This window comes from Loxodonta africana, chromosome 4 (assembly GCF_030014295.1).
Source record: "Loxodonta africana isolate mLoxAfr1 chromosome 4, mLoxAfr1.hap2, whole genome shotgun sequence".
NCBI classification, from domain to species: Eukaryota; Metazoa; Chordata; class Mammalia; order Proboscidea; family Elephantidae; genus Loxodonta; species Loxodonta africana.
The window spans coordinates 155,211,801-155,238,502 of record NC_087345.1 but is presented as its reverse complement, the minus strand read 5'-3'; the positions used below and the strand labels follow the sequence as shown (position 1 = coordinate 155,238,502).

The following is a 26,702-nucleotide window of genomic DNA, read 5'->3' as shown; positions in this document are numbered from 1 at the left end:
AGCCCAGGACAGAAACCATTCCCAAAGCCACCTCCTCAGACATGGATTGGACTGGACAATGGCTTGGAGATGGATGCTGGTGAGGAGTGAGCTTCTTGGATCAGGAGGACACTTGAGACTATGTTGGCATCTCCTCCCTGGAGAGGAGATGAGAGGGTAGAGGGGGTTAGAAGCTGGTGGAATGGAGAGTGGAGGGAGGGAGCGGGCATTAGGGGGAGAGCAATTGGGAGCATGTAGCAAGGTGTATATAAGTTTTTGTGTGAGAGACTGACTTGATTTGTAAACTTTCACTTAAAACACAATAAAAAAATTTTTTAAAAGCTAGAAATACTGCCCTCAGAAACTAGCTCATTGCCTAACCAGGTGCCTTGGAGTCAATTCTGATTTGTGGTGACCCCATGTAGGTCATATACAGTTTTCAGTCTCTGATCTTTCAGAAGTAGATCGTCAGGCCTTTTTTCTGAGGCACCTCTGGGTGGACTCGAACTTTCGACCTTTCTGTTAGCAGCCCAGTCTGTTAACTGTTAGACTGATGTTGAAGAATGTGAGCAAGTAGGCACTGGAAATAAATGCCCTGGCCAAAGACATGAACTGGTAGCAAAACTTCGTTTAGCAAAGTATGGATTTGGGAAGATGAGGAAGGAAATGTTCCTGAGGGTGATCAACAAAGCTACTTTGAGTATAATGCCCTTTTTCTTTTTTATACAATCATGTATATAAGTTTCTAGTGTTAAGAATTTTTAGTTCCCCGTATTTTGTCTATATTTCAGTAAGTACCAGGAGAGGTGTCCACAAGTTAAAATAAATTAAGATATTTGGTGGGAAGGAGAGCAGGAGTAGTCCATTTCTATTTGAGACCTTCCTCCTCCGCTCTGAGTTTCCGTTGCTTGGTGGTAAATAGTCCAGATTATAATGGCTCTGGCTAAAGTGAGCGAAAACACTGTGTGCGCTGGCTTTTTTTTTTTTTTTTTTTTTTTTGCTTTTGCTTTAGGCTGATTTTGATAGGGCTGCGGAAGACGTGAGGAAGCTGAAGGCGAGACCGGATGATGAGAACCTGAAAGAACTCTATGGGCTCTACAAACAGTCTGTAATTGGAGACATCGATATTGGTATTATAGCAGCATTTTAAAAACAATATAATGTTTCATTTGAACAATGTTTATAGAAACATACAGAGAGACATAAACTTGAAACGGTGTCTTCCTTCTTTTGGCAGAAAGGCCGGGTACGTTAGATTTAAAAGGCAAGGCTAAATGGGAAGCCTGGAACCTCCAAAAAGGTTTTTAATTCTTAAACAAGTTAAAACAAATTTTCTTACTTTCCTGATACACCAAACAATGAAATAATCTATTTTTCTCTTTCTAGGGCTATTGAAGGAAGATGCTATGAGAGCCTATATTTCTAAAGCCAAAGAACTGATAGAAAAAGATGGAATCTAGAATTCAGCATATGAGAAACTTTTCTCATGGAAGCCTTCAGAATGTGATGATAACCCAACATGTAGGGGAGAAATGCACTGTTAACGCTTCATGTCTCGTGTTTATTTCAGATACTTAACATGAGCTGTAATACCTAATTAGAAGTATGCTGAAATGACATCTGAATAAATTTTACTTGCTTAAGTGGAGTGATTTTTAAAGTTCTTTGGAAAAAATTATGGCTCTGGTAGTATGTACACAAAAACATTAGCAATTGTTTATTCTTTTGGTTTATCTGTTTTTCTGTAATGACTTAGTATTGCCACTGTAATAAAAATAGTTTAAGAACCAATAGCAAGACCTTTGCTCTCTGATACCTTGTGTCTCCAGGGTTCACGGCAAAGCAGGGACTTTGGAATAATATTCCTTATTCAAGTTCTCATTCTGTGATTTACATGCTAGGTGACCTGGGACAAGCCACAGCTGTAGAATAGGGAAAATGATATCAGTCGCACAGGATTGCTAGAAAAGTTGAATAAGGTAACTGTTATTATCCTATCCTTATTTTAAAGCAAATACTACATAAAACATAAGAACGAATATGCTGAAAATGTTAAAAAACAAAAACTTGTGAGTCTATAGCTCTTCAAAGAAAGAAGAAAGTCATCAGGGAAACATCTACTGTTTTTCTCTAATTTTTACATTTAAGACATAAATTAAAAAATCAAATTAAAATATAATATCTAGTGATATCAGAGTGAAAATGTGAAGTCTGGAAATCACATTAGTCTAATACTCAGTCTTGCCAATACATAAACTCCCTGAAAGAAGACTCTCATTTTCACAGTTCTAAAACCTATTTGAGATCCCATAGGATAAATATCCCCCCAAAATGTTGTACCAAATTTAAAAAAAAATAGAGAGAGAGAAAAAAAAAAATGAGAACGAGGACAAACAGTATACCTTTAGTCTCTGCACAGTTCAGGTTTGGTATGGTATGACCGGAGGGGCAGATTGAGTTCATGTTACTTAAAAAAAAAAAAACCTAGGTGAATTTCTAATCTGGGAATGTTTGAAAAGTGTGGATCATTCCCGTCTTTACCAAGTTTTGCCTAAGGTAACCTGGAGCCTTCCACAGTGAAGCCCAGGCCCTGATCCCACAAGGCGAAGGCATCAGCAGAGGTAGTCCTGGACCCTTCCAGCTGAGGGCTTGGAAACTCAGGGCTCTTCCTACATGGACTTCACCTCTGCCAGGTGGAGAGATAAGAGGAAAAGTCCACCCCAAAAGCCTGGCGTCAACTACACCCTGAGATCTCTTTGTGGACTATATTGAGCAAAACATTTTCAAATTAATCATCATGAATCCTTCAGTAAGGGAACCCTGGAAACGGTATCAAAGCAGAGCGTGAGACGTACCAAATATATAACATAATTTGCTTTGACATTCTTTAACAAAATTTTAGCCCAAATTCATTATGGGAATTCTAACTCAAAGCCCTCCCCCGCCAATGCATTTTATATTGTTTGTACTTTATTAAAAAGCAGTGGTAAATTCTGAAAAATACCACCTATATGCATTTTCATTAATCTTATTTACTAAGACTCTAGGTATATTACCTTTAAACCAAAAACAAACAAGTAAATCTATTGTTGTCAAGTTGATTCCAACTCACAGCAACCCTACAGGACAGAGTAGAAACGCCCCATAGGGTTTCCAAAGGAGTGGCTGGTGGATTTGAACTGCCGACATTTTGGTTAGCCCCTGAGCTCTTAACCACTGTATCACCAGATCTCCATATTATCTTTAAATAACGTAACAAAAACATGATCCCATATTATGTGATCCTAAACGTAGCTAGCAATGCATTAAAAGTTAGCATAATACTATGGTAAGCAATTTAACTCACAAGAAAGAGGCATCCATCACATGCAGGATTGGAGTTTATTGTGAAGCTCAGTGGGGAATAAGGAAATAAGGGGGTCTGATCGCACAGCCGGGCCTCCAAGAGACAGAAATGTTTCAGAATTGACAGTTCAGCATTCGTGCCACTCTGAGGATAAGGTGACGCTTCATTCCCTTCAGTAGGCAGCATTTGTGGATCCAGTTGTAGTGTTCTGCCACTCTTCTTACTCAGGTAATTTTCTCTATTTCTGCTTTTTTTCCCCCTTTTAGTTGCTGTTCGTTTCCAATTGTTCTGCTTTCTCCCTATTGTCAAGCTCAAATTATCACAGAGGCAGCCTGCTGGGCATGGCATTTGTGCTGGACCATTCCATATGCCGCTGACGAGACTTTGCTATATTGTCCATGAAGGGCTCACTCTGGGTCCCAGTTGGTTATCATCAGAGTAGCCGGGTCACCCAGAACCAGCAGGCAATTGATGGAGGAGGAACCCCTTAGCAGGGGGCCTGGGGTGGCAGGCCTTCTGAGGACTTGTTGGGACAGACTATGATAACAGCTTAAATCTTATTTTACTAAAGGCTGCAGATGACGTTTTCTTATTAAATGGAAATACCCTATATTTCCAAAGAATAAATCAACCTTTGAGTGACAGCATGTAAACAGACTAGTAATTAAATATCAAGCCTTTCCCCTGTCAATCATTTCCACTGTTAAAATAATTGAAGAAAAAATGAGTAATTTACCAAGCAGGAATTTTGTTGACAAACTTCCCACTAATGAGAATCTAAGGTGATTCTAAAGTGAAGATAAAGGATTCTGCACGACATTTTCTTACCTGTCTTTGGTCTCTAGATGCATAAAAGTGTACCATGGAGAAAAACATTTACATATAACAAATCACCCTGACAAGAGAAAATATATAATTTTTCATCACCGAATGAAATCAATGAGCTACTTCTGGGTAATTAAGAAGAGTATCATATAATCGCTTTGACTATTTTAAGGCCCAAAGGAAAAATATCTAAAAACAGGAAAGTGTGGATAGTTCTAGACACTTGGTTATGTAGTTCATGATGAAGGTCTCATTGGTAGGTTCCATAACATAAAAGTGACCTCCTGGAAGCTTGTGCATGTAAAAACTTCCACTGGTTACATCTTTCCAGGCTAAAAAGAAACAGCAGTATATTTAATAACAAGTGATACCGACAACAAAAGATTTACTTTCCCATACCACTTCTCTCAGAAACCCTGGTAGCATAGTGGTTAAGTGCTACGTCTGCTAACCAATAGGTCGGCAGTTCAGATCTGCCAGGTGCTCCTTGGAAACTCTATGGGGCAGTTCTACTCTGTCCTATAGGGTCGCTATGAGTAGAAATCCACTCGACGGCAGAGGATTTTTTTTTTTTTTTTTTTTCTAAGAGCTGACACCTAGTGGTAGAATTACTTTCAAGGTGTCATGTTCTATTTCTTTAAGACCTACCAGCACACAGCAGGATTACATGCATTCCTCATTTTGTGTGCAACCAACACCTCTCCATTTACGTGCAGTAAAACTTGGGCCAATTTTCTACTCATATAGTAACTGCTAGTTGACATTAATTCAACACCATCAAACAAATATTTCAATAAAATACCCCAAACAACTATCAAAATAATCTCACCTTCCAAATCCTTTACTGCTTGATCTTCAGATCCAATAAAACATGATAAGTCACAAGAAAGAACAGCCTCAGATGGGGTATCAAAGCTGTAAACAGAAAATGGCTCATTAATACTTTTTCATAATCAGCATCCCAGAGTCTTTTCTTAACCTAGTAAAAAATTTAAATGAAAAATGGTGTGCCCTCATTTCTTTCTCTTTTGCTACTTCCATGCAAATGTTTCTTCAGCAATGGCACTTGTACCTATCAGAACCTGCCTGAGACTCACTGTGGCCCAGGCTATTTTCCAAGGCCATCTAACTTCTAGAACGCTGCAAGTGGCTAGCAGATGGCTCCTGGGCATGCAGTCCAATTCAGGGTGAGACTGGTTACAATTAGTACTTCCAACTGTTGTTCCCCAGAAATAACTGCTCTTGTTGGGTGTCGTTGAGTCAGTTCCAACCCATAGCCACCCCATGTGACAAAGCAGAACTGCCCCATCAGGTTTTCTAGGCTGTAATCTTTACAGATCACCAGATCTTCCTCTTGTGGAGCCACCGGGTGGATTTGAACCACCAACCTTTTGATTAGCAGCTGAGCACCTAACCATTGAGCCACCAGGACTCCTTAGAAATGACTACCTGTCTGGTATTTCTCAGCTCTCTGTGGTCCAGCTGAGGGTTGAAATGTTGGAGCAAGCAGAGACTCTGAGTTGGTTTTTATCTATTCTCAGTTTAATCCCAACAACAACAATACTTACTGAGGTAGATGCTGGGTGCTATTCTAGACACTAGGAACACATCAATAAACAGACACAGTCCTGCCCTCCTGCAGCTTACACGCTGGCTTGGAACAGATACTAGTAATCAGACAACTAGAGAGATATGTAAGTGTAACCAAGTCTTGGGTGATCTGAGAACACTGGGCAGGAGGGCAGGATGGGTTTAGGGTCGGGGACGTTTTCCCTGGGAAAATGGAGTTGGGTCTGAGAACTGAATGAATAGGAAAAAACTTGGCAAAGGGGATAGAGGCAGGAGGGAATAAAATGAGCTTAAATCAATGACTGTTTTTTAAAGAATGAAGGAGGTACTGGGGCAAATTCAAGTAGAAGAGATAGGCAAGGGCCAAGTCTAGATCATGTAAAGGATTTTGGTCTTCTTTAGAGCAATAGAAAACCACTACAAAAGATTTAAAAAGGAATTCTTTAAAAAAAAAAAAAAGAGAGAAGCAACTTAATAAAGGTTGGCTTTTGTCCCTCTGGATATGGTTGAGGAATGGATGGGAGGAGAGTAGAGTTTATGAAGGGGGCAATGGTGGATCAGTGGTAGAATTCTCACTCTCCATGCAGGAGTCCTGGGTTCAGTTTCCAGACAATACACCTCATACGCAGCCACCACCAGTCTGTCGGTGGAGGCTTGCGTGTTGCTACGATGCTGAACAGGTTTTAGTGGAGCTCCCAGACTAAAATGGACTAGGAAAAAGGCCCTGGCAATCTATTTCAGTGAAAACCCTATGGACCCCAATGGTTTGATTCCTTTGTGCATGGGTTTGCCTTGAGTCAGACAGCTCAATGGCAACTCAAAATAACAACAAAAGGGTATGAGAGGACCAGTTAAATGGCTCTTTCAATAATCCAGGCAAGGATTTCCACTTTTGCCTAGGATGTAGGAGACTGGAAGGAGTACCACTTCCGCCCCAACAATGAAAAAAGGTTAGATAAACTACAAAAATCATCTTCTTATTTTTTAACTCATCAGAGAGCTGAGGTTACAAGGCAAGGCAAGCAATAACCCAAATTCCAAGGAGGGCCAAGCCCCTCTAAGAGATGGGAGTATGGCCTGGCTCACTCATGGCAAAGTGTGGGAGGATAGCATAGCTGCTGTGCAAACAAGTTGGAAGAATCAGCTCTAATTTTTAACAGATTGCTGGAGACCAAGTGTGGGGTGGTGGGTCAGACTGGAAGGGCCAGCCGCCCCAAACACAGAGGGAATTCACACTGACTCGAAGGCTGTTTCCCATAGGCCTCCAATCAGGGCTCACTAGAAGGATTAGGAGTGAGGCAGGAAGCCAGAGAGAGCAGAATATGGGGGCAGTAGCTCTAGTGGCACAATGATTAAGCACTCTACTGCTAACTGAAAGGTTGGTGGTTCGAATCTACCTAGAAGCTCTGAGGGAGAAAGACCTGATGATCTGTTCCCATAATGATTATAGTCTAAGAAACTCTATGAAGCAGTTCTGCTCTGTCACATGGGGTTGCTATGAGTCAAAATAGACTCACCAGCACCTAACAACAGCAACATGGACGGGCATGAAACCCTGCCCCCTGCCCAGGCCTTTCTCTCACATTAAACAAAAGCCTTAAGCTGCCGGAGGAGGGGCAGTGAACTCTCTCTGGCACAAGTGAAGACCCATTACCAGGGAAAGGATAAAAATATTAACTCTCTACCCTTGGGGAAGGGCAGGAAACCCTCCTGGACCCACAATTCTATACCGAAACCAAGCAGAGGTCAGCTACTGCTGGGGGATGGGCAGGAAACTGCCACAGAAAATCATCTTCAGATACAAGGCAAAATGTGGTTGCAAAAGGGAGAAGGGGCAGGCCTGCTGAGAAAGTCCTACCCCAAAGCCTAGGCACAGAAGTCCTGCCTAAGACTGAAATGTAAGACTGACTAGGACATCCAAAAATTCTCAGTGCTACCCCCAACAGGCTAACACACCCTGAATAACAAGAATAGCAATCTACTATGGTGGAGGGGCAAGAGCATGGAGGGAAGTAGGCTATGAGGATCAGGTTCACAGGGAAGACTGAAAGCTGAGGGTGGACAGGAACAGTAAGAAAAATTTCTCCAGCAACCCTGTCCCCACACTAAACAGATAGGGACACCAGAGGAATTTGAAGGTGTGGTACACCAAAATTAACTGCAGCAATAACAAAATCCAAACACAGCTCAACTCCAGACTAGACTGACTCAACACTAATGGCCTGAGGGAAGAAGAGGTGTGGTTATATTCAGGCATAAAAAATGTTTACTTCAGTCTCTACTGTTTTATGCATGACTAACTTTCAGTCAAAAACTTCCAGACACACAAGAAAGCAAGAAATAAAAAACTTATTGTAAAAAGACAAAATAATCAAAAGAATTAGACTTAGATATACACCAGATGTTAGAATTATCAGGACAAGAACTGTAAAATAACTATGATTAATATGTTATAGAATTTGCTGGAAAAAAGTGAACTACATGTATGGACAAATGAAAAATTTCAGTAGAAAGGCAAAAATTAAGAAAGAGTCAAATAGAAATGCTAGATGATAAAACGGAAATAGAAAGGAAGAATTCCTTTGATTGACAAGCTCATCATGGGTAGACTTGACACAGATGAGGAGTCAGTGAACTTGAAGGTCAATAGAAATTATCCAAAATGAAATATAAAGGTGGGGCGGGGGGGAAGAACAGAGTATCCAAGAGCTGTGGGACAATAACAAATAGCCTAAATGTTTGTAAGCAGAGTTCCAGAAGAAGAAGAGAGAACAGTGCAATAGTCCAGGCAAGAGATGAGGACAGCTTGTATGAGTTGGGAGTAGTGTTGGCTTCTGGTACCTCCTGCCTGTCACAGATTTCTATTTTGGCTCCAGGCTCTGAGCCTTACTGAGAGGAAACGGGGGAGGGAAAGGACTGAGAGAAGGTCAGTAGGCCTGATCTTACTTACATTGGAAAGAGCTGAAAGCTAAGGAAGAGTAAAGAGAGAAGAACAGATTGAGAAAGGGAGAGAAGCAATCGAGAAGAGAGGAGAAGAATCTAGAAAGCAGGGTTCTGGGAACATTTTTGGAATTTGGAGAGAGGAAGCTAAGCATTGTGGGTATCTATTATAATTGTTTCAGAGAGTAAGAATGTTAAGGTTTTCTATATTCTATGAGTGAAATATTCCGCTGAGTGATTTGTTTTTTTATTTTTGGCTTTGGGGAGGTTTCTTTCGAGATCCTTCAGTAGTAAGGTTTTTGTTTCATTCCATTTTTTTTTTTTTTAATTTGCTTGTAGTTTGTTACGCGCCAAGCCCTCTCTTAACCACGATCTCACTTAATTCTTGAGGAAGCTGCTGCTATTATTCCTTTCTTTGATAGTAAGACACAAACTTAAAGAAAGCTGCTCAGAATGTCACCACTAGCTAGCTGCAGGCAGAGGGTTTTGGTCCTGGTAATTGGACTCTAGAGACTGCATGTTTAATCACATGCAAGGCTTAATTATTAAAACAAAAGAAGACATCTTTTACGTACATTATTTCATTGAAAGTCCATGGTGGTTTGGCTTATTTTTGGATATCAGACTGGTGTTTGTGCTAAGCCAGACACACAAGACAGTTTGGCTTCTGAAAATTACATTTGGGTGAAGATGGTTGGGAGGGAGATGGAGAGAGATGGATAGACTTGGGATATTTAGGTGGTAAAGCTGACTGGATTTAAGGACACATCGGACAGGGGTATTCAATGGAGGGAAGTGTCAATTCTCAAGGTGCTTCAAGTCTGCTCCACTTTTCTTGGCTATTTATGTAAACTTCTACTGACAAGTACTCTCCATGCTGACCCTATGCCCAGCTCCAAGCCCTCTGAAGGAAATAAAAGAAGCATAGGACCAAGCATCTGCCTTCAAAGAACTTACACTGAGGTGACAAGGACCAGGAAAAACAGAAGAAATACACTACAATATATAATGGTGACTACGGGCCATTTGCTGATGCCACAATTAATGCTACAGGGAAGTTAGAATAGGAAGAGCCATTTTTGGGTTTAGATTATTGGAGAGGCTTTATAGAGTATTAGGACTTTAGTCCTACCAGATGAATCAAGCATCAATCCAGGCATCCCACAAGAGAAGCCAATGGGCAGGTACCATGGAGCAAAATGAGTTCCAGGACAAAATTCCCAAAAAACAAACCTAGCAAACCACTCCTCCTTCCCTGGTTCACCGCCACAGTTAACTCATTTTAAAGTTCTGAAAGAAGACTTCCACTTCTGCTGACCCCTTTAAGAAGATAAGACTGCTTTGGCATTAATTCATTCAACAAATATTTATTACATGTTTTTAAAAAATGCATGTTGAACTATATACACATATTTTAAAGGAAAATATGCTCTAGTCACCTTTTATCAACACAATTTCTGTGTCAAGCCTTCATTAGGTGGAATTTTAAGCCAGTACAAATATTACAGGTAGCCTCAAAGGAAATGAAATCAAACTCCTAGAATGTTGTTGTCTGGTACATGCAGATTCATAGAACTACCAATGTACATATTTCTGTAGAAAATTATTTAAAAGAAAAAAAAAAACTTCTCTGTTACTTACAAGTAAGCATTAGCCATGTATAAATCTGCCAGCAGTATGGGAACATGTAGTTGAAAAAGCTCCTCGTCAACAAAATTTTTGGTAGTGAATCCAGCACTTACAAGGAGATTGCATATTTCTTCTTCTGTCATTTCTTTTCCTTCTGGAATGCGAGGCCGGAACTTTGACTTGAAACATTAATAACACAAGTTGAATATTTCATAGCATGCACACCTTCATAAACTGAAAACTGTCTAAGGAAAAGTCATTAAATCAAGGTTAGGAAGTGGACTTTTTCATCTACAGGTTTTAAGGGAGACCTATGTCTTTTTGGAAACCCTGGTGGCATCGCAGTTAAGAGCTACAGCTGTCAACCAAAAGACTGGCAGTTTGAATCCACCAGCCACTCCTTGGAAACCCTACGGGGCAGTTCTACTCTGTCCTACAGGGTCACTCTGAGTCAGAATTGACTCGACAGCAATGGGTTATTTCTTTTTCAAAGAAGGGAGAAGAAAGTTCCTCAGCAATTCCGGGGCCATTATGCCACCAAAAAAGGCAGACTGGACTTAGATTCCCAGATCAGTCAGGATCTCCTCCAGAAAGGAGAGGAAGACCAAAAGAGTAAGTGGAAAAGCAGCTGCAACAGCAGCACTGGGTTTACAAAGTCAGGTTTTTTTAGGAAATGTGACACACTGCCTCCTCTTGAGGTTTCCAGGATTATTCCCTGGCTCTTATCCACTTACTTTACTGAAGGTTGATTAAGCTCCCAGCTGACCCAGGATGACAGAAAAAGCACTTACGGTCAACATGAGCTAGGAGGTGCCAGGGGCAGTGCAGACAAGGACTGGTGAACAATCAGTGCGTTTCAGAGAAATGAAGAGATGGTGGTATTGAAAGAGGTTTGAGGGGATTTTTCATTAACAAGTTATACCCCTGCCATTGGCCCCATCCTGGACAAAATTCACCAGGTAGCAAAACAAAAAAAATTTTTTTTAAGTTGCTGTCAAGTTGATTCTGACTCTTGGTGACACAATGCATGTCAGAGTAGAACTGTGCCCCACAGGGTTTTCAGTGGGTGATTTTGGAAAAGTAGGCCACCAGGCTTTGCTTCCAATGCCTCTGGGTGGAATTGAACTGCTAACCTTTGGTTAGTAGCTGGTTGTTTGTGCCACCCAGGGACTCCGAGTAAAATAAGGACTTGATATTTTTTCCCACCTGCCTCCTCTCCACCCCTACCTAAGGAAAAATACATTACTTACATGAGGAGCAGATGTACTTGACACAAAGAAATGCACTGGTTCTAGTTTATGATTTTCTTTTAGACGTAGTGCAGTCATAAAAGCAATATAGGATCCCAAACTAAACTCGGGAAAGAAAAACAGTAATGACTGTTCAAGAAAACTCATGATAATCCACCCTAAGCCAACAGGAACAAGTATTATAAACAGCAATGTCATGTAATAGTAAAAAGACAAACATAAGCTAGTTGAGTAATAACTCCAATTTATTTGTAAAAGGCATTTTCAATTGTGTTTTAGGTGGAAGTTTACAGCGCAAATTAGTTTCTCTTTCAAAAATTTATACGCACACTGTTTTGTGACATTGGTTGCAATCCGCACAATGTGTCAGCACCCTCCCCCTTGCCCTTTCCACCCTGGGTTCCCCATGTCCATTTTTCCAGGTTTCCTGTCCCTTCCTGCCTTCTCATCTTTGCTTGTGGGCAGGAGTTTCACTTGGTTGAACTAAGAAGCATGTTCCTTGCCTATGTTATTGTTTGTTTTATGTTGTTGTTAGGTCCATCAAGTCAGTTCCAACTCATAGCAACCCTATGGACAATAGAACGAAACACTGCCCAATCCTGCGCCATCCTCACAATCGTTGTTATGCTTGAGTCCATTATTGTAGCCACTGTATCAATTCATCTAGTTGAGGGTCCTCCTCTTTATCACCGACCCTCTAACTTACCAAGCATGATGTCCTTCTCCAGAACTGTCTAACCTTTGGGTAAAAGGTAGAGTTTGGGAGTGGTTTCAGTTCCGAGTCAGCATGGTGTCTGGGGGCCACAGCCTCAGGGGTCTCTCTAGTCTCTGTCAGATCAGTTAAATCTAGTCTTTTTTAGTAAATTTGATTTTTTTCTACATTTTTCTCCCCCTCTGCCTGAAACCCTCTGTTGTAATCCCTGTCAGAGCGGTCGGTGGTGGTAGTGGGGCTGATTTATTTCTTCTGGGTTCAGGCAGGTGGACGCCGTGGTTCATGCGGTTCACTAGTCTTTGGACTGATGTTTTCATTGAATCTTTTGTTTTCTTCATTCTCTTTTGCTCCAAACATGATGGGACCAATGGATGTATTTTAGATGGCTGCTTGCAAGCTTTTAATACTCCAGATGCTACTCACTAAAGTAGGATGTAGAACATTTTCATTATGAACTATGTTATGCCAACTGACCTAGATGGCTCCTGAGACCATGGTCCCCAGCCCTAAGCCCCAGTAACTCTGTCCCTCAAGGTGTTTGAATGTGTCTAGGAAGCTTCTATGGCTTCTCCCTGGTCAAGTTGTTCAGACTTCCCCTATATCATGCGTTATCTTTCCTTTTACCAAAGTTAAAACTTGTCTACTGTCTAGTTAGTGATTTTTCCCTTCCCACCCATCCCCTCACTTGTAACCATAAAAGATTTTTTTTCCCTGTGTTTAAACCTTTTCTTGAGTGTTTATAATAGTGGTCTCATATAATATTTGTCCTTTTGTGATTGACTTATTTCACTCAGCATAATGCCCTCTAGGTTCATCCATGTTGTGAGATATTTCGTGGATTCATCATTGCTTTTATCGTTGTGTAGTATCCCTTTGTGTGTAAGTACCATTTTTTTTTTATCCATTCATCTGTTTATGAGCACTTAGGTTGTTTCCATCTTTTTGCTATTGTGAAGAATGCTGCAGTGAGCATGGGTGTGCATGTGTCTATTCACGTAATGGCTCTAATTTTTCTAGGCTATATTCCTGGAAGTGGGATTTCTAGATCACATGGTATTTCTATTTCTAGCTTTTGAAGGAAGCACCACATCATTTTCCACAGTGGTTGTACCATTTTACATTCCCACCAGCAGTGCGTAAGAGTTCCAATCTCCTTGAAACCTCTTCAGTGTTAGCTATTTTCTGTTTTTCTGATTCATGCCAGTAATGCTGGAGTGAGATGGTATCTCGCTGTAGTTTTGGTTTGCATTTCTCTAAAGGCTAATGATCTCAAACATTTCCTCGTGTATCTGTTAGCCACCTGAATGTCTTCTTTGGTGGCATGTCTGTTCATACCCTTTGCCCAGTTTTTAATTGTATTATTTGTCTTTTTGTTATTGAGGTGTTGAAATATTCTACAGATTTTAGAGATTAGACCCTTATCAGATATGTCGTACCAAAATTTTTTTCCCAGGCTGTAGGTTCTGTTTTTACTCTTTTGGTGAAGTCTTTAGATGAGCATAAGTGTTTAATTTTCAGGAGCTCCCAGTTATATAGTTCATCTTCTGATGTTTGTGCATTGTTTGTTATGGTTTGTATGCTACTTATGCCATGAATTAGGGCCCCTAGAGTCATTCCTAATTTTTTTCCATGATCTTTATCATTTTAGGTTTTATATGTAGGCCTTTGACCATTTTGAATTAGTTTTTGTGTATGGGGTAAGGTATGGGTCCTATGTCATTTTTTTATTGATGGACATCCAGTTTTGCCAGCACCGTTTGTTAAAAAGACTTTTACCCCATTTAATGGACTTTGATCCTTTGTCAAAGATCAGCTGACCATAGGTGGATAGATTTAAGTCTGGGCTCTCAAAAGCTATATTTTTTTAATGATTCATATCAGCATAAAAAGAATATCAAGATACCCTAGACACTTCAACCTATGATTTAGTACCAATTTTCAGTGTCTTGAAATTAACTTAAATTTCCTTTTCTCCCATAAAGATGTATATCATGATTTCTTTGATAGTGTGTACCACTAGTTTTCAAAGTGTTCCTAAACCCCGGGGGTTCCTAAAACCCTTTCAAGAGGTCCATGAGGCCAGAACCTATTTTTCATAATAATACCAGGAAGTTACTTGTCTTTCCACACTCTAAGAGTGCACAGTTCAGTTTTCCAGAAGCTACACGACATGAGATATTGCAACTGTTTGAATGCAGAAGCAGACACAAGAACATAGCCATCTTCCATTAAATCAGACATTAAGCAGATTTCAAAAGCGTAATGTGATGCTACTCTGCTCACTAAATTATTTTTTTTGAATTTTTTCCCACAAATGATATTATTTATGTTAACAAATAGTGGGTTTATAATTGTAATTTTAGATAAATTAATAACTAAACATATTTAAGTTTTTGTAGCTTTAATTTTTAATATGGTAAATATAAACAAGCATAAGGCAAAGTTTTTTGAGGTCATCTATGCTGTTTAAAAATATAAAGGCTTCCTGAAACCAAAAGGTTTATAAAGTGCTGGTATATATTATGTAGACAATATTGCCAAAGGTTATTCACTTGTAAGTTATGCATTTACACAGCTTATGAGAGAAGGGGTAACTCAGTCCTGTGTCCTTTGTTGTTGTTGTTTGGTGTTATCGAGTTGGTTCCTACAAATAGGGACCCCGTATACAACAGAACTAAACACTGCCCAGTCCTGCACCATCCTCACAATCGTTCTCATGCTTAAACCCATTGTTGCAGCCACTTTGTCAATCCATCTCATTGAGGGTCTTTCGCTTTTTCACTGACCCTTTACATTACCAAGCACGATGTCCTTCCCCAGAGACTGATCCCTCCTGATAACATCTCCAAAGTACGTGAGGCATAGTCTTGCCATTCTTGCTTCTAGGGAGCATTCTAGTTGTACTTCTTCCAAGACAGATTTGTTCATTCTTTTGGCAGTCCACACTATATTCAATATTCTTCTCCAACACCACAATTCAAAGGTGTCAATTTTTCTTATGCCTTCCTTATTCATCGTCCAGCGTTCACATGCATAGGAGAAGATTGAAAACACCATGGCTTGGGTCAGGCACACCTTAGTCTTCAAGGTGACGTCTTTACTTTTCAACACTTTAAAGAGGTATTTTGCAGCCAGTTTGCCCAGTGCAGTGCGTCTTTTGATTTTTTGACTGCTGCTTCCACAGGTGTTGATTGTGGATCCAAGTAAAGTGAAATCCTTGACAACTTCAGTCTTTTCTCCATTTCTCGTGATGTTGCTTATCGGTCCAGTTGTGAGGATTTTTGTTTTCTTTATGTTGAGAAAATACTGAAGGCTGTGGTCTTTTGTCTTCATCAGTAAGAGCTTCAAGTCCTCTTCACTTTCAGCAAGCAAGGTTGTGTGATCTGCATAACACAGGTTGCTAATGAGTCTTCCTCCGGTCGTGATGATATGTTCTTCATATACTCTATCTTCTTGGTTTATTTGCTCAGCGTACATATTGAATAGGCATGATGAAAGGATACAACCCTGATACACACCTTTCCTGACTTTAAACCATGAAATATCCCCTTGTTCTGTTGGAGTGACTGCCTCTTGATCTATGTACAGGTTCCTCATGAACACAATTAAGTGTTCTGGAATTCCCATTCTTCATAATGTTATCCATAATTTGTTATGATCCACATAGTCATATGCCTTTGCATAGTCAATAAAACACAGGCAAACATCTTTCTGGTATTTGCTTTCAGCCAGGATCCATCTGACATCAGCAGTGATATCCCTTGTTCCACTTCCTCTTCTGAACCCAGCTGGAATTTCTGGCAGTTCCTTGTCAATATACTGCTACAGCCGTTTTTGAACGATGTTCAGCATTTTACTTGTGTGTGATATTAATGATATTGTTTGATAATTTCCACATTCAGTTGGATCACCTTTCTTTCATTGGAATAGGCATAAATATGGATCTCTTCCAGTTGGTTGGCCAGGTAGCTGCCTTCCAAATTTCTTGGCATAAATGAGTACTTCCAGTGCTGCATCTGTTTGTTGAAACATTTCAGTTGGTATTCCGTCAATTCCTGGAGCCTAGTTTTTTGCCAATGCATTCAGTGCAGCTTGGACTTCTTCCTTCAGTACCATCGGTTCCTGATCATATGCTACCTCCTGAAATCATTGAACATCGACCAATTCTTTTTGGTGTAGTGACTCTATGTATTCCTTTCATCTCTTTTGATGCTTCCTGCATCATTTAATATTTTCCCCCACAGAATCCTTCAATGCTGCAACTCAAGTCTTAAATTTTTTCTTCAGTTCTTTCAGCTTGAGAAATGCCAAGTGTGTTCATCCCTTTTGGTTTTCCACTTCCAGGTTTTTGAACATGTCTTTATAATACTTTACTTTGTCTTCTCGAGCCCCCCTTTGAAATCTTTTGTTCAATTGTTTTACTTCATCATTTCTTCCTTTTGCTTTAGATGCTTGACTTTCAGCAGCAAGTTTCAGAGTCTCTTCTGACATCCATTTTGGTCTTTTCTTTCTTTCCTGTCTTTTAATAACCTCTTGCTTTCTTCATGATGTCCTTGCACAACTCGTCTGGTCTTCAGTCGTTAGTGTTCAACACATCAAATCTATTCTTGATATGATCTCTAAATTCAGGTGGGATATACTCAAGGTATACTTTGGCTCTTGTGGACTTGTTATAATATTCTTCAGTTTCACCTTGAACTTGCATATGAGCAATTGATGATCTGTTCCACAGTCGGCCCCTGGCCTTGTTTTGACTGATGGTATTGAGCTTTTCCATTGTCTCTTACCACAGATGTAGTCAATTTGATTCCTGTATATTCCGTCTGGTGAGGTCTACATGTATACTCTCCATTTATATTGGTGAAAAAAGGTATTTGCAGTGAAGAAGTTGTTGGTCTCGCAAAATTCTATAATGCAATCTCTGGCGTTGTTTCTATCACCAAGGCCATATTTTCCAACTATGGATCCTTCTTCTTTGTTTCCAACTTTTCGCATGCCAATTTCCAGTAATTATCAATGCGTGCTGAGTGCATGTTAGATCAATTTCAGACTGCAGAAGTTGGTAAAAATATTCAATGTCTTTATCATGCCCATTGCTAATACAGTGTAAATTGGTCAGTAATTTGGAAATATGTATCAAGATCTCTTACAATGTGCATATCGTTTAACTAAATTCTGGGAATTTATCCTAAGAAACTTATAAAGGATGCATACTAAGTTTTCTTCAAGAATGGTCATTGAAATGTTGTTTATAACAGAAAACGGTAGAAATAACCCTTATATACACAAAAGGTGATTAATAAAACAAATTATGGAGCAATGCATACTTATAAACTTTAAAAGATGTCCACAGCAACATTAAGTTAAAAAAGTCAGGTAAATAAGGACTCCAGATAAAATAGGATCTCATCATGTCAAAATACTATGGGACCACATCAAAGCTTTAAAGGATCTTTATCTGGGTAGTAGGATGATGGATACTTTAATTTTTCAATTTTTGCTTGACCATATTTATATCAGCCAACGTTTACTGAGTTCTTACTATATACCAAATAATTTATGATCATTATTCATTTAATCCTCACAGATAAGAGCTATTGTTATTTTAGCTTAATAGATGAGGAAAGCCCAAGGCACTTACCCAAGGTCACACCTAGTATGAGGCAATCAGAATCCCAGGATTCATGGCCTACCTCAACACATAACCTAGCTTGAGAAATGTATACTATTTGTATAACTTTACTTGTTTGTTTTGTTTTTATTGTGGTAAATATATATGCAATGTAACATGTCATTTTAACAGCCTTCAAATGGACACTTCAGTGACATTAATTGTCTCATCACACTGTGCAACTATCACCATTATCTGCCTCCAGATTTTTCCATCATCCTTAACAGAAGCTCAGTGTCTCCTAAGCAATGAGTCCCCATTACCCCCCTCTCCCTCCCACCTGCCTCTTGTAACCCCTAATCAATCTTGGTCTGTATACATTTGCCCTTTCTAAATATTTCATGTAAGTGGAATCATACAATATTTGTTCTTTCATGATGGATTATTTCATTTTTAATTTTAAAAATTAAGTTGCTGATAGAGTTTTGATTTTATAAGTTTTGATTTTTTCCCTAAAAGGAAAAAGATCTAACTACTATAAAAATTAACCAGTTGTAAGAATGGTTACTGGTCATAATGATCCAACATGGTGGGACTATTTTCTAGAGACAAGATACTAAGAGGAGCCCAGGATTTACACACTCCTTAAGGAAGAATTTCAATTAATCCCATCGCCTGGCATTTAGGTCTTTATGGCCCCTGTTGTACAATTTCTCCCTGTCTCACTTCTTTGCTTGAGGACAGCTATAACCACAGTTAATCAATCACTCCCTTAATCAGTGGTGAAGCAGTGTAACCCAATCAAAAACTAAGCATCTCACAAGACACAAAGAACAACATTAACCATGGACGCTTCATTGAAGAAACATCCCAAACTGTCTCTTAAAGCAGATTTTATATACCTGTGGCCAAAAAATGCAAATGGTTTATCCTGGAGGACTGGCAGCAAAGCACAAGCAATTTCATCAGCTACTTGGTACATATCACTTGGAACTTGTTCGTCAGATCGATTTTCTCTTCCAGCAAGCCTTATGGAGTGCACTGGAGATTGAAAAACCCAAGTTAGCACATGCAGAGGGTGAGTAAGATACTGTGATATTCTAAAAGGGCTTATGAGTTATTTGAAAGAAACAAATGATAAGTTCATTCACCAATTGGCAAAAATTGAAAAGTTTGGCAATAACAATATTGTCTAGAATGTAGAGCAATAGCAATTTTTTTTTACACTGTTATGGTAGTGTAAATCATTGCAATTCCTTTGGAGAACAAGTAGGCAATATTTCATTGTTGTTGAAGACATCCATGTCTTCTTCTTCTCATTATTAGATGCCTTTGAATCTGTTCTGACTCGTAGTGATCCCATGTACAACAGAATTAAATGCTGCCCAGTCCTGCACCATGCTCACAATCATTGCTATGTTTAAGCCCATTGTTGCAGACACTGTGCCAATCCATCTCGTTGTGGGTCTTCCTTTTTATCCTGTTGATCCTCTCCTTTACTAAGCATGATGTCCTACTTCAGCGACTGGACCAGGAGCAGATTACTCAAGAAGCAAAAAGATGTGGTGAAACTCATGTGAAATTTGGTGCTACAGATGAGAAAGTAAATACAAGTAAGGCTGCGTGTATGTTGCTTAATGTAAGCCCATGTGTACCTTGCTTATTGGTTAATCTGACCCTGGACTCGGCCCTCCTGATAACATGTCCAAAGTAAGTCTCACCATCCTCGCTTCTAAGGAGCATTCTGGCTGTACTTCTTCCCAGACAGATGCGTTCATTCTCCTGGCAGTTCATGGTATATTCATTATTATTTGCCAGCACCATAATTCAAAGACATCAATTATTTTTCTGTCTTCCTTATTCATCGTTCAACTTTTGCATGCACATGAGGCAAGTGAAAATACCAAGGCTTAGGTCAGGCACACCTCAGTCCTCAAAGTGACATCTTTGCTTTTTAACACTTTAAAGACCATCAAGGACATAACACCCGAAAAAAGCAAGAAGTCGCTAAGAAGATGGGAAAGAAAAAAAAAAGACCAAAATGTATATCAGAAGAGTCTCTGAAACTTGCTTTTGAACATAGAGTAGCTAGAGTGAACAGAAGAAACCATGAAGTAAAAGAGCTGAACAGAAAATTTCAAAGGGTAGCCTGAGAAGACAAAGTAAAGTATTATAATAAAATGTGCAAACACCTGGAGTTAGGAAACCAAAAGGGAAGAACATGCCCAGCATTTCTCAGACTGAAAGAACTGAAACAAAAATTCAAGCATCAAGTTGCAATACTGAAGGATTCTATGGGCAAAATATTGAATGATGCAGGAAGCCTCAAAAGAAGATGGAAGGAATATACAGAGTCACTGTACCAAAAAGAAGTGGTCGATGTTTAGCCATTTAAGGAGGTAGCATATGATCAAGAACGGATGGTATTGAAGGAAGAAGTCCAAGCTGCACTGAAGGCATTGGTGAAAAACAAGGCTCCAGGAATTGATGGAATACCAATTCAACAAATTTCTACAAACGGATGCAGCGCTGGAAGTACTCACTCCTCTATGCCAAAAATTTTGGAAGACAGCCACCTGGCCAACCAACTGGAAGAAATCCATATTTGTGCCCATTCCAAAGGAAGGTGATCCAATAGAATGTGGAAATTATTGAACAACATCAATATCACATGCAAGTAAATTTTTGCTGAAGATCATTCGAAAGAGGTTGCAGCAGTACATTGACAAGGAACTGCCAGAAGCTCAAGTCAGATTCAGAAGATGACATGGAATGAGGGATGTCATCGCTGATGTCAGATGGATCTTGGCTGAAAGCAGAGAATACCAGAAAGATGTTTACCTGTGTTTTATTGACTATGCAAAGGCATTCAACTGTGTGGATCATAACAAATTATGAGTAACGTTTCAAAGAATGAAAATTTCAAAACAATTGTGCTCATGTGGAACTTGTACATAGAACAAGAGGTAGTTGAAAGATTCAGAACAAGGGGATGCTGCGTGGTTTAAAATCAGGAAAGGTGTGTGTCAGGGTTGTATCCTTTCACTACACTTACTCCATCCGTGTACTGAGCAAATAATCTGAGAAGCTGGACTATGTGAAGAACACAGCAACAGGATTGCAGAAAGACTCGTTATTAACCTGTGATATGCAGATGACACAACCTTTCTTCCTGAAAGTGAAGAGGACTTACAGTACTTACTGATGAAGATCAAAGACTACGACCTTCGGTATGGATTACACCTCAACATTAAGAAAACAAAAATCCTCACAACTGGACCAATAAGCAACATCAAGATAAACTGAGAAAATATTGAAGTTGTCAAGGACTTCATTTTACTTGGATCCATAATCAACATCCATGGAAGCAACAGTCAGGAAATAAAACAGCATATTGCATTGGGCAAATCTGCTGCAAAAGATCTCTTTCAAGTGTTAAAAAGCAAAGATGTCATTCTGAGGACTAAGGTGTGCCTGGCCCAAGCCATGTTATTTTCAATCACCTCATGTGCATATGAAACCTGCATAATGAATAAGGAAGACGAGAGAAGAATTGATGCCTTTAAATTATGGTGTTGGTGAAGAATATTGAATATACCACGGACTGCCAGAAGTACGAACAAGTTTGTCTTGGAAGAAGTACAGCCAGAATGTTCCTTAGAAGCTACGATGGCAAGACTGCTTCTTACATACTTCGGACATGTTATCTGGAGGGACCAGTTCCTGGAGAAGGATATCATGGTTGGTAAAGTAGAGGGTCAGCTAAAGAGAGGAAGACTTTCAAGGAGATGGACTGACACAGTGGCTACAACAATGGGCTCAAACATAGCAATGATTGTGAGGAGCCACGGGAGTAGCCCCCATCGCTGCAGCCAAGGCGTTGGGAACAAGCACCATCAACTGCGCCATGATGTTTGATTAGTATCCAAGAAATAGAGGAAGGAGAGAGGTAGGGGAAAAAAATCGAAGATACAATGACTGAAGATTTTCTAAATCTAATAAAAATTCTAAATCTGCAGAACACAAAACCCCAAGGAATTCCAAACATGATAGCCACAGCAAGGTGCATTGTAATCAAATTGCTAAAAACCAGTAATAAAGAGACAATCTTAAAAAATCAGAGAAAAAAAGCCAGCTACTTACGAATTAATAATATTGCTGGGTTCTTATCAAAAACAATGCAAGTCAGAGGACAATGCAATGGCATCTTTATAGTGATGAAACATAAAAATACTGTCAACCTAAAATTGTATAGCCAGATGAAATATTTTTTATTTTAAATATACAGATGAAGGTAAAACACAGTCTGCTAAGAGAGTTGTCAGCAGCAGACATGTACTATAAAAAATGTTTCTGCCAGGCTAAATGAAAATGATTCCAGATAGAAACTCAGATCTAGACAGAGTGCCAAAAATGATAAACATGTAAAAAAAAAAAAAATACTTTTTCCCATTTTTTAAAAGATAATTTATTATTCAAAGCCAAAAAAAAAAGAAAGAAAGTGAAACATAGGAGTAAAATGTATGATTATAGCTAAAGGACAGGAGAAATATTTAAGTACACTGTTGTGAGCTCCTTAAATTTTACATCAAACAACATAATAGTATTTGAACATGGACTGTGATAATTTAAAAATGCCTATTGTAAATTTTAGAACAACCACTAAAACAATAAAATAAAGAGCCATAGCTAATAAGGCAATAGTGGAGATAAACAGAATATTTTAAAAGATACTCCATTCAAAAAAGAAAAACAGGAAAAATCAAACAAATGACAGACGGGAAAAATTAAAAAGAAATTGCAAGATGGTAGACATCAATTCAACCGTATCACCAGTTATTTTAAAAGTAAATCAATCATTAGAATGCCATCTCCTGAAAGGACTCTTAACAAAACTACTCTCAATGACAAAGTAAAAGTAACACAATTTCTTTCTTTAGAAATACAAAAATTACCCTATTGAAGAACAATTTTAAATACTAATTATGGTAAATTACCTATAAGCAGGGAAAATCTTTACCAGGCTTCAAATTACTACACGTGCATGTCATCTGACTTTATAAACTGCTCAGATGGTTATGAAAATTAACGTACCTTCTAGTGAGCCATGAATCTTTTGGCCCCATTTGGCAAAATAAGTAGAGCCACTTCCTGCCCAGGGAAAGCAGATCAGTCGAAAAATTGCATTTGGGTTTGGGTATAAGCAGTTTACCACCTTTTCATTCCTAGGGAGAAAATCCAAATATATTTAACATGAGGCATTTTTAAATGAAAATCTTTAGTAGGTATAAAGATCAAATGGTCAAATATGAAGTGGCTAGCAATTTTTCCAATGAGAAAGATCAAAAAAAAAATTTTTTTTTTTAATTTTTGTTTTTGACAATTTGAGTATATAACTTTTAGGGTTGTAGATAAAAACAAGTATCTATATATAGAATTTAATAAATACATTTCATATATACATTTAAAATGGTTTATTATATGAATGTTAATTTAGAAATTGCCTTTTCCTCATCTCATTTTTCAGAATTCAGGGAATAGTTTTATTTGAACAATTCACGAGCAGCTTCAATATCAATGTCTTAATCATCACTAGAGCCACTTTTTTGGAGGGTCATCTAAAAGTTTTCCAGAGCACATAATTTTCACTTCCTTCTGAATGTTTGATATACAGTACTTTTTAAATCTCTGTATAAGGTTGTCACTGAAAATTTTATCCCAAGATCTAAGTACCCATTCACCTAATATTAGGATAAAACAAAAACAACCAAAAACATTGTTGTAGAGTGAGTTCTGACTCACGATGCCCCCAGCGTTTCAGAGTAGAACTGCACTCCATAACGTTTTCTTGTCTGTAATCTTTTTTTTTTTTTAATCTTATGATTATGATTAGATTGCCAGGCCTTTCTTCTGCAGTGTCACTGGATGGCTTCAAACTACCAACCTTCCGGTTAGTAGTTGGGTGCAAACCATTCGCGCCACCCAGTGACCTTAATATTAGGATAGTTTTTTTTAAAAAAGAAAATTCATTCCATATGTACATATTTCCATTCTTCATAATTTAAACACATATAGTTTTTAAATTGATTATTATTAAAATGTTTGTTTACAAGATACATAATCCTTCCAAGTGTGAGTCATAAACTCTAGAATAATAATATCCTCCCTCCTTTTTTAAAGTACCAGTCTTGTCAGTTGATCACTGTAAGCATCCAAAGCTACTATTCACTGAAATCTTTTCAGGTTAACACGTGTTCTCTAAAGAGGACATTGAGTTTCAAAATAAAATAATAGGAGAGACTTTATAAGAACTTGAGTATAAATCATTTTCTGAAAAATAATATTTGAAAAATTCCTTGCCTTTTATTTCAACATGTATGCTAGCTAAAAGATAAAAAAAAAAAAAAAAAAAATTTTAAAAGATAAAAGCAAAAAGGGCTGATTTTAATTTTTTTCTTTTGAAGAGGAGCATTCATACTGAAGGTTTGTTCCCACTAACCAACCCCATCTTCAAAAAACTCATTGATATGGATCAGTCCCAAATGAGAATTCCATAGGTATTCACCATCTTATTGAAATAAGTCTAGAGTCATTTTTCAAGGAGTGTGAAAACCTTCAGCAGAGCCTAGTAACTGCAGAGTTTTAGAATAAAAACTACAGAGCAAATGAGTGGCCTTTCTGAAGCAAATCAAAACAAATGCTAAAATGGCACTGATTAAAAAAAACAGAAAACAACAAATGTTGTCGAGGGTATGGGGAGATTGGAACACTTAGCCACTGCTTGTGGGACTGTAAAATGTTACAGCCACTATGGAAAACAGTATGGCACTTTCTAAAGCAAACTAGAAATAGAACTACCTTATGATACAGTAATTCCACTTCTAGGTATGGTTGTAGATTGAACTGTGACCGCCCCCCCCCCCCCCCCGAAATACGTGTTTTAAGTTCTAAACTCTATGCCTCTGATTATAATCCCCTTTGGGAATGGGTTGTCTTTGTTATTTTAATGAGACAGATCAGTGTAGGGTATAACCTGAGTCAATCTTTTTTTGAGATAAAAAAAGAGATTAAATGCAAACTAGCAAGGAGAGAAGGGGAAAGGTAGATGCCAAGACACATGAAGATCTCCAAGAAAACAGGAAGCAGAAACTGAAAAGACAAGGACTTTCCTCCAGAGCCAACGGAGAAAGCAAGCCTTCCCCTGGAGCCAGTGCTCTGAATTTGGACTTCTAGGCTCCTAAACTGTGAAAAAATAAATTTCTGTTCATTAATACTTGTGGTATTTCTGTTATAGCAGCACTAGATAACTAAGATTTATACTTTACAGATCTAATACTAAAGGCAGAAACACATATGCACACCTACGATCACTGTAGCACTGTCATAGATTGAATTGCGTCCCTCCAAAAATCTGTCAACGTGGCTAGGTCATCATTCCCAGTATTGTAATGATTGTCTACCATTTTGTCATCTGATGTGATTTTCCTATGTTGTAAATTCTATCACTATGATAATAATGAGATGGGTTAGCCAGCAGTTATATTGATGAGATCTACAAGATTAGATAGCGTCTTAAACAAATCTCTTTTGAGATGTAAAAGAGAGAAGTGAGTAGAGGGACCTCGTACCACCAAAAAAGCAGTGCTGGGAGCAAAATTCATCCTTTGGGCCTGAGGTTCCTGAGCTGAGATGCTCCCAGACCAAGGGGAGACTGATGACAAGGACCTTCCTCCAGAGCCGACAGAGAGAGAAAACCTTCCCCTGGAGCTGGTGCCCTGAATTTGGACTTCTAGCCTACTGGACTATGAGAGAATAAACTTCTCTTTGTTAAAGTGATCCACTTGTGGTATTTCTGTTACAGCAGCACTGGATAACTAAGACAAGCACCATTCATAATAGCACAAAGATGGAAACAACCTAAGTACCTGCCAATGGATGAATCAATAAACAAAATGTGGTACATGCATACAATGGAATACTACGTACCCATAAAAAATAATGAAGAGCAGAATTCTGGGAAGATGGTGGCATAAACAAACCATTGTTCCAACCCTCCCTCACAAATACAACAAGGCAATGGTGCTTGCCTTTGAAGGATTCTGAATTGGGGAGCAGAGGAAAGCAGCGAGAATTGCAGACAGGTAAGAATCAATAATGAGTTGCATATGGTAGCAAAATTGCTTCTCCCAGTCCCTGCCCCTCCTCCAGTCATGCAGGCTGCTGGCTGCTGTGAACTGGGGTAGTGGACCCCGAAAAACAGCTTGCTTCTCTGGCCACCACAACTCCTGCCTGTACAAAGAGACAAGACCCCAAGCTTCTGCCCTAAAATCAAGGCAGGCGTCCCTGGGCATCCATTTGGAGTGTGCCAGCACCTTCCCCACCAAGACACTGTCTATTGCAAGCCTACTTAGAATTGCTACAGAAGGCCCATGCAGTGGAGTCTGCTCTCAAAGTGAACACTCTACCTGCCTCCTTTTGCACACCATAGCTCAGGTCTCTAAAACCAACAGGACAGACCTCCCGAGGAGTCAGTTGTGATCTATCTGCTCCCCCTTACAGGTGGCACTGAGGACTGCTGATTGAAGCTGCTGTGTGCTAGGAAGCATGCATCTCGGGTGGAGGCTAAACCCACAGCCAACATACTATGGGGTAGGCTCTGATAGCAACAAGGCTGACCTCCTTTGGGGTCTGTTTGGAGTGTAACTACCTCTCTCCTAACCAATAACTGTCAGCTGCTGGACTGATATAAACTCCTACAGAAGGTTCCCTACAGTGGAGTCAGAAGGAAGGTCACCTAAGTGGAGACTGCTCCTCCAAACACCACAGGGCCAACGGGGCTCT

At 39.1% G+C, this 26,702-nt stretch overlaps 1 protein-coding gene across 1 annotated transcript in view; it reads right to left on the bottom strand.

Moving 5' to 3' along the window:
• Positions 1 to 4,014: 4,014 nt before the first annotated feature.
• OLAH (oleoyl-ACP hydrolase) overlaps positions 4,015 to 26,702 on the bottom strand; it is a 72,660-nt gene continuing 49,972 nt past the window's right edge. Inside the window, exons 2-7 of the mRNA XM_023548740.2 lie at positions 22,956 to 23,086; positions 18,764 to 18,902; positions 11,539 to 11,638; positions 10,301 to 10,467; positions 4,980 to 5,065; positions 4,015 to 4,482 (exon numbers count right to left, since the gene is read on the bottom strand). Coding sequence (XP_023404508.2) covers positions 4,340 to 4,482; positions 4,980 to 5,065; positions 10,301 to 10,467; positions 11,539 to 11,638; positions 18,764 to 18,902; positions 22,956 to 23,086 — 766 coding nt within the window. The 3' untranslated portion in view covers positions 4,015 to 4,339. The remainder of the gene's footprint in view (positions 4,483 to 4,979; positions 5,066 to 10,300; positions 10,468 to 11,538; positions 11,639 to 18,763; positions 18,903 to 22,955; positions 23,087 to 26,702) is intronic.